The following is a 12,415-nucleotide window of genomic DNA, read 5'->3' as shown; positions in this document are numbered from 1 at the left end:
TCAAAGCATATAATAATAACAAGAATAATAACAATAATAATAATAATAATAATAATAAATATATGTATTCTTATTCTTAAAATTATTATTATAAGTGTGTTTATTTCAGATTTAAACTCATTTTGCTGTTGGTGGATGGTTGGTTCGCTCCTCAGTCTTTTATGCATCCATCATTTCACAAGGACGCGAGTCAACGTCTTAACGTGATGTGATCAATCACTATCGATCCATGAATTCATTTCACCAAACCCGCTTGTTTTCATGCGCTTCGAGGGACCTTGAGCAGAGAATTGTTACATAATACAATGCATTCAGCTATTTTCGTTTCATTTAACTTCACGTCTGGTTTCTTTTTTTTCTTCTTCTTTTCTTCTTCTTCTTCTTCTTAATTATACTAAAACCTCTTCAACTCGGTCCACAGTTAAACTGACTCACCTATGAGGCACGTTGAAAGAAGAAGGAAAAAAAACCCTTCCCCCTTCCACATTTCATCTGGATTACCATTACAAACCATTCTCTGGCAAGTTGGGACAGCAGCTAACCAAATTACACAAGAGAACCCAGGGCCACAAAACAGGCAGTGTGAGCAATTACAAACAATACACATTTCAATGCAATTGTTTACATTACGAGTTCTTACCCTCTCCTTCATTAAACCCAAATAAGATGCACATTTTTGTTAAGTCTTTATTAAAACGGACTCTTCAGGCCCAACCAGTTTTACCCTCTTCAGACACCCTCTCCACATGTATTTACGTCCTATAGTTGACACAGCAAATAGTGGCCATGCAAATGTTTAGAGAGGAAAAAAGGAATACAAATAAGTTTTTCAAATCTTATATTCATGCCTGCAAACACTTTTATAGAATTCACAGACAGAGTTAAATGCGTTTTATCAATTAGGACATATAAATAAATACATTGTACAGTAGAATACATGGATAGCACAAAGAAGCAAAAAGAATTGTTGTCCAGTAAAAGAGGAAATAGAAGTAAATAGTAAGAGAACACAAATTCTGACTAAATAAAATGCATCATCATATATCAGCATATTGATAACATCCGTTATTGTATCAATAGAAAAACCACCACATGCACATTGAAATATCTTATATTCATTATGTGACACATTTGGACCCTTCCACCATCCAATATGCTGCAGCTGTATCCTTGGGGACTTTAATTGTGAATCACGTGGACGTGACCGAGAGTGTGGGGGTTTGTTGGATGAGAAATTGTCATTTGTATTGACCAACAGAGCTGAGCAGTGCATGAGGAGAGCTGCGGCACGTTTCAGAGGCGTGAAGAAGACGACAGCAGCAGCAGCAGCAGCAGCAGCAGTGGAAACCCCGAAGCAAACTGGCCTGCAAACATGGCAGAAGGTACTTTTTGGGATGTTGTGTTTAAAAGAGTGGCCTTAAAGTGCTTTTCTGGAGGGGCAGGGTCTTCCTGCATTGTTGTCGGGATGGTTTCTTCAGCAGAAAATTCTTCCCGGTGACCCCCCTCCACCCACCCCTCATTGTTTAGAGGGAGTAGGATGCCAGCCCCCTTTTGTTTACCTCCCTCTCCCGCTTTCCCTCTCGCTGCGCAGCTTCTGCTTTCCACTGCATTTTGCATGGAAGTGGCAATCTGTGAGGATTACCCAGTTTGAGGGCTAAAAAAAAAAAAAAAGAGAGAGAGAGAGAGAGAGAGAGAGAGAGGATACTGTATCCTGGGAGCTAATTCTGACTCAAGGGAGAACTTGAAGAGATGGGCTCCGTTTCTAACCAGGAATTTCCAGGTTGAGTAACTTAGAAAAACGTACATTTTCTGGAAGTTGATTAAGTTGTTTTGTGGCGGACTTGTCGGTCCAATTGTAATGGTACATTTTAAGGCATTGTTCTCACACGTGATGTGCCAACTGTGCGTCTTTCAATGCTTTTAACGCAGTTAACTATTTCCGACTTGCTGCAGCCAAACGTGTGTTTCATTTTGCTCTTTTACTGAATGAGAACTTCTTTTTTTTTTTTTTTTTTAATGAAAGTTAACTTTAATTGAAATATTGTCCACGATCGCAACCGGGTTTTATTGATTCGCATTGTGAAGAGACCATATCCAACGATCCACGCGTGAAGACGCTACTTATGGGGATTAAAGTGCGTGCTTTATCTCTGCAGGAGTGTGTAAGACCGAGGAAGATGAGGGACCGAGTACCGAGGAAGACTCGCAGTCCTTCCACGGCGTCGGCGTGTGCAAATGGTTCAACGTCCGCATGGGCTTCGGGTTCCTGTCTATGACCACAAGAGAAGGGGTGCCACTGGACGAACCGGTCGACGTGTTTGTCCATCAGGTAAGTTCTGCTCAGAAGGAGGGAAAAAAAAAAAAGTAAAGAGAGAGGGGGGAAAAAACGCGCAAACTGCAGCTTCGCAGACGCAGCATCAATGTAACCATTAGAGACGTCCCCTCGTGTTCACATTGATCCTTTTTTTTTTTTAATCAAATAGGCTGAACAGCGGGAGTGAAAGTAGTACAATTGCCTTCAACGCAGGGTGATTAATTAATTCAGTGTTTTATCAACACCGCCCCCATGCGTAAACGCTGACCATGATACTAATCATGGGCGCAAAAAGCGTATAAAGAAAAGTTTGCAGGTCATTTCATCGTGTAAACTGGGATATTTGGGTGATTTCGATTGCAGCACTTTGGTGGGTGTTGTTCCTTCAAGGGGGGGGGGGGGGGGGGGGGAAACACGTGTTGCGGGCAGAGGAGAGAGCATGCAGGGCCTCCCTCGTGGTTTTTGCCGGACACTGATATAATGTGATGGAGAAATGAAAGTGCGCTTTCTGTCGTCCATGGAGCTTAAACGCACTTTTAACAGGCTTACATTAATGCTCCCGAGCTGCATGAAAACTGGTCGTTTAAAGGAGGTGGATATAATTGAGGCTCATCTGGAGATTAGAACAGTCTATGTTTATTTAGGTTTTTCTAAAGAGGGTAATGGATTAACTTTTTTTTAGGATACAAAGTATGGCAATGCATGTTTCCTGGCGGTTGCAAACATTTCATCTCGTCTTATTGCATTTTGCAAAAAAAAAGGTTTAAACAATTATCTTTTGAAATAGTTTTCACCATATTATTTTACTAACACTACAGAACAGTTTCTTTGCGCATTTTTTTTCATCAGATTTTTTTTTTATGAGTGGATTTTTTTCTTTGGGTGTAAAACAAATCCCTCCTGATCCAAGTTTAACCACACTTCCATTAACCTTTTAAGAGGGTTGGTGATAATGAAGCGGGAGGTTTTGAGGTGGGGGGAGCATTTCCCTTCCCTCCTGAATGAACACCTCCATTTCTGTCTGATAAGATAAAGGTTTTACATGTGAATGAGAGCCAGCCCCAGTAGCTCCTCACTCACCTCGAAGTTCCTGTCATAAAGTGATTAAAAGCTCTTTGCTGTCTCCTCAACCCATCTGTGGGTGGTATGCTGACAGGCTAGCACTTTAAAGTGAGTTTAACTCGTTTTTTAAAGGCACATTTCCCCATACACATGATGCCCTCCAGCTGCAAACACTTCTTCAGGCCAAAGCCTAATTTCTGTAGATAAAAGATTGAAGTTAATTTGCCTTAAACAGCTGCATCTCCCCATTTTTGCCCGTTTTACGTAGCAAACTATACTTGTCTCTCACTTCCTGTAAACCATCTTATGATGATGCATATGGAGAGTTTCAACAGTTTTGAGTGAGATATTGCTTGAACACATACAGGAAGTGGATATGTGTTCACTCATAATGCAACCCAAAGCATCAGTTCATCCAAGGTTCGAAACTCCACTTACAATCAAGTTGGGTTTTTTTTTTTTTTTTTTAATGGGTTGGCCCAAGCAGCATCAAAATATATTGAACCTTGAGTACTTTAGAAGTTCTATTTGTCAATTGTGAACCTGAAGGGAAACTCCAAAGAGAAAGCATTGTCATTATTCCTGCTTTGCTCAAGCAATAACCTCACAACGTGATTGTTCACACTATTCAGAACAAGTGCGTAACCAATGACTTAGTTCCCTCTCTTGTCAACGGAAAATGGGGACACGCGTGTGTCGGTGATGAATGTACGGGAGTTATGGCAACGAAAAAAAGGCCTCACTCCTAAAATTAGTGGCCGCGTGTCAAGGAAAATTAACTCCCAGGGTCCGCTGGCCTTTGTGCAGGTGGACAAAAGAGCCATGCATCCGAATGAAGCACCCCTCAGCCGTGACCGAGCCCCTCTTTGTCTCAGCAGCAGTCCCGCTATTGTCCCCTCTGTGCTCTGATGTCTTTCTCTGCCTCACTTAGCTTCCAGACATGTTGTGCTTATAGTTTACAGTAGACCCCACTAATAATACCGCCTCAACGTTGGGGTATCTTCCAGCGAAACGGGCCCCCACTTTGACCCAGTACCTGAGAGCCAGAATAACCTGATGCAGCCATGTGGTTGGTGAGGGTCTGTTACGGGGGTGGGGGAGGTCACACATGGAAAAGGAAGTGGGTTAACGGTCACCCAGGGCTCAGAGGCCTGATGGGACAGGGGGTCCAGGACGTCCATATTGCCACTCAAATGTCATGGCTCACCAAGTTTCCTCAGAGTTTGCAGCAGATGCTCAGCTGCAACTCAGTGTTTGGCAAGATTAAAAGCAGTTGTCCTATTGATTGATTTGTTTGGGATTTTTTTTTTTTTTTTTAACCGTTAGTACTTTGCATCTCACTGCTGGCTTTGTTTGTAACAAAGGTGTTTAAATTTTTGGTTTCGTGTTACGTTGAATCTTACTGACAATTCTCTTAACCACAATGTGCAGGATTAGTGAATCTTCGTTTGAGTTTTTGTGGTCTGAGCAAAGCATACAGACTTCTGGCTAATGGATGGATGGATTTACTTTACTTTGATCCAAAGAAAACATAAAAAAAAAAAAAAACAAGCCTGTTGTATTAACGGGTTCTTCCCTTCCGTGTCAACAATCAGTTGTGTTCATGACAATTTAATCACAAAATCCCACCAATTTTCAGAAGGGGAGTTCCCATGTTTATTTTAGCCAAACTTAAGAGGTTATCCTCGAAATCACACCTTTATAATCTTTCAGCTTCCTTTTTTTTTTTTTTTTTTACGAGGTTTTGATTGCGTATCCAACAAGACACCGATTTGAAGAAGCAATTTAAAGGTCACTTCAGGTGAATGTAGTTTTAATGAATATTAAACAAAGTACAAGGCCAAAATGTAAATATATAACAACTTCATACCCATAGAATCATTTGGGCTTATTTGATAAAAACGGGTGATATTCAATTTGTCTTAGTGACCATATTGGGGGTTAAAAAAAGAAAACGTTGGCTGTACTCTTCAAGGGAGATATTAATCATTCGTACTTTCACTCAACTTTTATCTTTCATTTTTTTCTGCCAAAGAACTATCTGAAGAATGTCACCCTGACCCCCAACCCCACAGAGACGCCTCGCTGCCTTCTCACCCCACCCCCAGCCTGAGCACCAAACCCTGCATCCTGCAGTTTAGGGTTAGCAATAGTGGTCAGTGTGTTAGTGGAGCTTTGTGATGTGGGTGGGATGAGGGGTGGTATTGGGGGTGGGGGGTAGTGTGGAATGCCGTTCCTCCGGAGGGGGGGGATGGGTTGAAGGTTATCCTCATCAGGTTTACGCACTCTCAAACGCAGCAGGAAGACAATGCCGCGTGAAGGCAGCGCTGCTTTGTAATGCAGGGTGTGCGCGCTATCAGGTGGAGGTGAAACGGCAAGCGACGCAGTGCTTTGTTGTTTATCAGGTGAAACTCAATACCTGATGAGTTTGCTATCAGACGGTGAGGAATGGGCAGGGTTGTCTGTGATGGTCAAAGTCTCCACAGTCTTGTCTGCATTTGATTTAATCACAGACGCATAGCACAGCAACATTGGAACCGTTACATTATCGCCAGTTGTGCTTTCATTCCTCCCGAGTGTGTTTTATCCGATCGTACCCAAATAAATTGCCTAAACCCTCCAAACAACACAAAACTAGTTCCTGAAAACACTGCATTTGTTGCTGAGAAATCTTGTTCCTTTCCAGAGCAAGTTGCACATGGAGGGCTTCCGCAGCCTGAAGGACGGCGAGGCCGTCGAGTTTACCTTCAAGAAGTCATCCAAAGGCCTGGAGTCGCAACGAGTTACCGGACCAGATGGCATCCACTGTGTCGGCAGTGAGCGAAGACCTAAAGGCAAGAAGGTCCAGAAGCGTCGCTCGAAGGGAGACAGGTGAGCAGGAGTGATGTTAGAGAAAAAAGGTCTTTTGATATCAACCTCCTGCCCGAATGTGTTCAAAATACCAAGTCAAAAACAAGACGAGCACCGCCACTATACATTTATCTCTTTTTGCACACACCATGTTTACGTCCCATCACCACAACTCAAGGTTCTCAATGATAACTAAAAAATTCCAAAACTACTAGAAAGATCCTCAAGATAGTGACTTCCTCAGCAAGACCGCTCAAGCACAAGATTCACCACTGTGTCAAATATTCTTAACAGTACAGCAATGTTGAAAACACTCCTGTTGAAGAAGGTATCTCAACGATGTCCAGTAAATCTTGTAATAAAAGGGATAAACCTAAAGACTGCTTTCTCTTGATACTGTGAAACAAATATCACAGTCTAAATGCGCCCCTTTATCATCCACTAACACTGCCTGTGCCGTCTTTTAACTAATTCCTGAAACATTTCAGCTTTCAGCCTTAAGATTGTTAGAATAATCACATTTTTCTTTTCAATATGTCTGTTATCTTAATTTAGATAGTTTTCTTGATTTATAAAACGTTGAGATCTTTCAGTGTAGATTTTCAAACCAGTAACTTCATCAGAGGTCCACATGATATACAAGGGTGTTGTAGTTTCTCCTCATTTCGCTTCCTCTTTCTCCGCCCCAACCCCCCACATCTCGCCCTGTAGCAAGGGTCACATCAGCGGGCTTGCCGTGTGACCTGGATCAATAACTGTTTAAATCTGCTGGTCCCTGGTGAATTCACACCAAACCTCTCTATCTCCTCCTAAACCTTTCTAAAATCAAACTAAAAAAAATATACCCAAAAGGGAGATTGGACAAAATTTCTGTTTTTATGAATGTGGACTTTCACTGTTTTTTTTGTGATGGAAATGACCGTTTGTTGCAAAATATTCATATCCTGAAAAACTAACATATAAATGTGCTTATTTGATCTGAATTTGCGCAGAATTTTTTTTACGTGCGCCGTTATCATGGATTTAGGCCTAAAAAAGAGGGGGGGGGGGGATCCTCACAAAGATTCCAATGTTTCATGCAAGGGCGATAATGTCCCTCCAGGCAGTGGAAAAAGGAGGGCTGAGGGCTCTCTTGATTTTTGGGTCAGTCTTTGAATATCAATATAATGCAAGGTTAGAGGTGTATCAACTTCACCCCCCCTGTCAGTTGTGATTACAGCCAGAGAGTAGTCAGTGTGAGAACAGAGATCATTACTGCCTCAAAGAGTCCTGGGAGGCCCACTGTAGCTCAATACCTCTCCCAAGACTACGCGGATCCATGGATAAGTTAATGCTCCCTTTTAGCATGTTTCATTAAGCACTGTTGTGCTGTGCTTCACAGATTTATTCATGAATAAAAAAATGGTATTAATATGAAATCAGTTGGTGTTGTTTGGATTGAGTGAGGACGACTTTCTAAGTTCCAGTACCACTGCTCATGAGTCCACATACCACCAAGTGTGGTTATATGAATATATAGATGAATGACTGAGCAAGGGGGGAAAAAACTCCTGTCTATTTAATTGATAACAGATGCAAAAGCTCAGGCAAGGGGGGGGGGGGGGGGTGAAAGGTCGCTGTTGCCGTGGCAACAGTGTATGAGTAAAAGCAAGAGAGCTGGGGGTTGGGATGGGATCACAGGGGGTTGGGGGGGGTCAGGGTTCAGAGGTCATTGCTGCAGCTTTTTTAGACAAAGGGACCACTTCCCCTTCCCCTCAAATCGCCTCCTGGTGGAGGCTGGTGTACGGAGCCTCTGTGATGTGACGGTATAGACCTTGACACCACCCCAAACCTTGCCGCTACAAAGCCACACTGACCCCTCGGCAGCCGTCCTGTCCAACCCTCATCTGCCGCTCACAAAGGTGGCAGAGGGTCCGCAGAGGCACAGAGTGACCGCTCCACGCCCACCACCCATCTGTCTTCTGCCCCTGCGCGCGTGGCCATTCTATAGATTGTGTTTAAAACGGTGGCCGGTGGCACCCCTGATGCCCCCCTCTGACCCCTCTGTGTTTGTTTCGAAAGTTCAATGCTGATGAAATGGATGCATCACTTTGACACAATAGAGCCCAGCCGGAAACTTTTGTCAGTGACAAACTGACGCGGAGGCCAGATTGTTCACAAGTTGACTGGAATCTTTACGAGGTTCATCATATATGTGCCTTTCCTAAATCTCCAGAAGACAGAAATGTTAAAGATTTCACACAATGTGAGGATGCACTGTTACAAAGAAGGCTTCACGCATGTTTCAGTGCAGTGAGCCTCCACAGAGTTGTATGGCGTGACCTGAAATGCCCTCCCAAGATTTATGAACCAGTGCAAGTCATTCAAGGTGAACTGATGCCACCTAGTGGCCACGCAATGCATTTGAAGTTAAAATGGCAGATCTATTTTGGTCATGTCTGTTCTTCAAGCTCACAACTTAAAACATTTTTGGGAAAAACACCATGAATGGTGAATATCTTACTTAAGTTTGATATTGCTCACTCTCAGGTTTCCCTCCCATTGAATACAGTAGGCAACGTGCCTCTGTGGTCAAATCGTCCTCTATTGTTTATTGCAAATGGCCTTGCCTCCATTGTGCAACACTTCAAGGACAGTCTTTTCTATGTGTTATTGACCGGTGCATGCTGGCTACTCTGTTTTGATATTTACCCAGCTTTGTGTAATGTAAATAAATCATTCACTCATTCTCTCAAATGTTAGAATAGCTATAGTTAGGAGCAAACATAGAAAGTATAAAATGTTATATAGGTGACTATTCCAGTGCAGCATACATGCTTAAGGTCATTGGTGGATTGAAATTAGATTTTTTTTTTTTTTTAAATGCTGGTGTGCATATGTGGCACATATGCAAAGCTATAAGCAATTTAGTATTATTTTTCTATCCACAGAGAAGTAGGTTTGTGTCCACATTATCGTGTTGTGGTTTGGCTGCACCTGTAACAGGGCTGTGTAATATAAATCAAACTTTAATATGCGATCATGTTGTGTGATCCCATTTTGACTTGAAATAAATGAGGACTTGATGTTGGAATCTTTGTGCTTTGGCAATTCCCCTTCCAAATTACAGAATCAATTAGGCCATAGTTGCTTTTTATTTTGGTGCACGCTGACATCTGCTTTTTACGTCGGCAGCGTCTTCAAAGCCGAGCAGTTGTTGGCTTGTTTTTTGATGATTCTTGTGGTGCTTGCTTTTTGTAACCAGGTATGATGTCATTTAGCAATTATTTTGTTAAATGCACAATGCATGGAAACCTTTGAATTATTTCACTTCAGTCAGTTTTTTTGTGAATGTTTCTATTGCAATAAAGACACATTTGTGAGGTGTCATGAAGCCTCACCTGTAGTGTTTATCACAATTATTTGAGGAGCATATTTTATCAGCAGTGTTGCGCAAGTTCCACCACATGCATGCTTTGATTAAGGATTGACTAATGGAGTGTTTCTGGGACACATTAGGTTGGTAGGCTATACTGTATGAGTGGGCCTAATGACTGAAACACTCATTAAGTATATCTGCAGTTCCTTTTAATCATTTACAAGATATATCATCTGGATGTTTGCAAATCATAAAAGAGACTGCTAAGATGAATAGCAAACATGTAGACAAAAACCTTCTTTAAAAGAGGTTATCAAAGCATCAAATCTCATGTATAACAAAAGTAACAACCCCAATGATCACATTATTCAGTTTGTAATACTGATCTGTCATCAGTAGCATTACATTTTGTGACATTTACAATTTGTTATTACCAACACTGATATCAGAGGGTCAGAATAACAAGTTAAATCAACGCTGACAACGTTGACAATTCAGCCTGCATGAAAACTCTCTGATTATAGTGATGATGGCACGTTTTCTCTCAACCTTTATTTATTCCCAGTAGTAAAACATCTTGACATATTACCCACTGCCTGGGTCAGGTGAACAAAGTGCTCCATTTTGCAGCTCCAGAGTTTTAGTTAGTGAATATCCAATATGGATTTCTGAACTGTGGAAGGAAACCAAAGCACGACTCTGTGATTTGAGTCGAGGCTCGTTTCTGTATCACACTGAGTGCAATTAGTGAGTGATTAACATATTTTCAAAACATGACTCCAAATGGATGTTAAAAAACAAAAAAAGTCTGTGACAAGTTTTCCTCCAAGTGGTCCAAATGAGAAATTCCTATTCCCATGAAATGGAACACAATTTCTTAATTCTTTTCCTTCCTGCAGGTGCTACAACTGTGGAGGTCTGGATCACCATGCCAAAGAGTGCAAGCTCCCGCCGCAGCCCAAGAAGTGCCACTTCTGCCAGAGTATTGACCACATGGTTGCCAGCTGCCCAATCAAAGCACAACAGTCCTCGCCGGGTTCTCAGGGAAAACCGTCCTCCTTGAAAGGAGACGAGGAGGAGCACAGCCACACGGCACCACCTCCCGAGACCTCCGACTAGGCAAAGGATCGCCGGTGGAGCACAGAGGCCAATCAAAGTGCTTTGTGGAGAAGAGGGACACGCGTCCTCCTTCCGGCTGTGGAAGCAGCTTTTGGAACTACCTCAGGTTAAAATGAAATCTCATGAAGAATGTTGCTGAAGTTGTTTTTTTTTTGTTGTCATTTGGTGTAACACTCAGGAATACTGCTGTATTATTGCACTCGGGACACTTGATGAATATATGAATCACTGCTGTTGTTTGAGGGAGATTGTAGTAAGCGATGCCACGTAACAGATGGCCTTCGTGAGTTTCTTGCAGATTTATTACAAGCGATACCGCTCTCCTGTGGGCATTATACCTCTTCTTTTCTCAGTGTGTTTAGTTTAGAGCTACACTTTTGCTGCCTTACCATTTAGTCTCTTTCTTGACCGTAACACCTCAGTATCCGACAAGGCAGAGGTGTGACAGTTGGTACCTCTGTAATGAATGTTAGTTTCCCTATCGCATGGGGCTGGGAGGGTTTGTGAAAAAAAAAAAATGGGACGGGTTTAATGATATAGCTATAGGCAATGTATTGGCATCGATACGCTAATATTGCAGTTGACCATCCAGTTTCTGGGGCCGAATGAATGTCAGACCAGAGGGGCTTTCCACCTTTTGGTTAGAGTAATATTTCTCTTGTTTCAGGTTTTCCCAGTGTTATGCTGGCTGTTTTTAAAAGGCACATGATCTACCTCATTGGTGTGTTTGGTTTGGTTTGCTACTGAAACCGTCATAATATCCACTGACAGCCAGTTATTCTCATAATATAGCTTTGGAGTAATCACATTGGAATTAAATCAAATCCTTTTTGCACTATGGTTATTACACAGGTTTGCAGTTTACCTGCAAAACACATAGTTAAAGAGTAACTTAACCCCCTGAAAAACATGTTTTGGCTGTACTCCGGCAGTGATGTACAAGAGAGTGTACCAGCTGCTCCAGGTCAACTTGACCTGTTGCACTCCACAGGCTCATCTAGCTTCAGCCATTTGAGGTGATATTACAACAAATCACATGCCGATTGCATAACTTTTTAAATATCATTTTGCATAACGAAACATCGGTGGTGTTCGACTATTCGATTTACACTGAGAAAGACTGCAAAACTCTGCTTTTCAGCACTAAGTTAAGTTACTCTTTCATTTACATTTTTTTTAATGGAACTCAAAATGTCCATTGTCCATTAGGAGAAAACTCCCTAATTTATTGGCTGCTGTTGAAAGGACACGACTTATTACTACAGTTTGGATTTGATATAATTCCAACCAACAGGATACTCAAAACTACAACATCACTTCTAACATCCTACTTGACCTGGACTGAATTCCTTTGCGGTCCAGCTAGATCTCTACGTGATACTTGAATAAATTGAGGCAGAATCAGATGTGATATTACCAGTAGGGAGGCTGGTGGGTTTTTTTTTTTTTGTTTGTTTATATCCAATGTGATCCATTTCTAGGTAGTTATTTAAGACATGGCCTCCCTATGACCCTTAGTAGGGTGATAGCTCAGGAACATCAAGCCTGCACGGAGGAGCCTGTAGGACTAGCTAGCTAATCAGCATTTTACTCCCGTTTTACAGGAGAAGCTGACTGAGACTTTTACACCCAATTAATATATTGTAAAATTATTCTAAAGTCTTTTTTTAAGAAAAATAAAATCATACTACTTATTTATTTTCATCCAAGAG

At 41.8% G+C, this 12,415-nt stretch overlaps 1 protein-coding gene across 1 annotated transcript; it reads left to right on the top strand.

Annotated features, from left to right (window-relative positions):
- Positions 1-1,749: 1,749 nt before the first annotated feature.
- lin28aa (lin-28 homolog Aa) lies at positions 1,750-10,703 on the top strand (the record flags this gene model as incomplete). The annotated part of the gene is made up of 4 exons (XM_080500951.1): positions 1,750-1,780; positions 2,157-2,329; positions 6,063-6,247; positions 10,484-10,703. 4 exons carry the CDS (start codon positions 1,750-1,752, stop codon positions 10,701-10,703), a joined length of 609 nt encoding a protein of 202 aa, XP_080357077.1.
- Positions 10,704-12,415: the final 1,712 nt, after the last annotated feature.

The sequence above is a fragment of the Blennius ocellaris genome (genome assembly GCF_963422515.1).
Source record: "Blennius ocellaris genome assembly, chromosome: 8".
NCBI classification, from domain to species: Eukaryota; Metazoa; Chordata; class Actinopteri; order Blenniiformes; family Blenniidae; genus Blennius; species Blennius ocellaris.
This window is presented reverse-complemented; position numbering and strand designations above follow the sequence as displayed.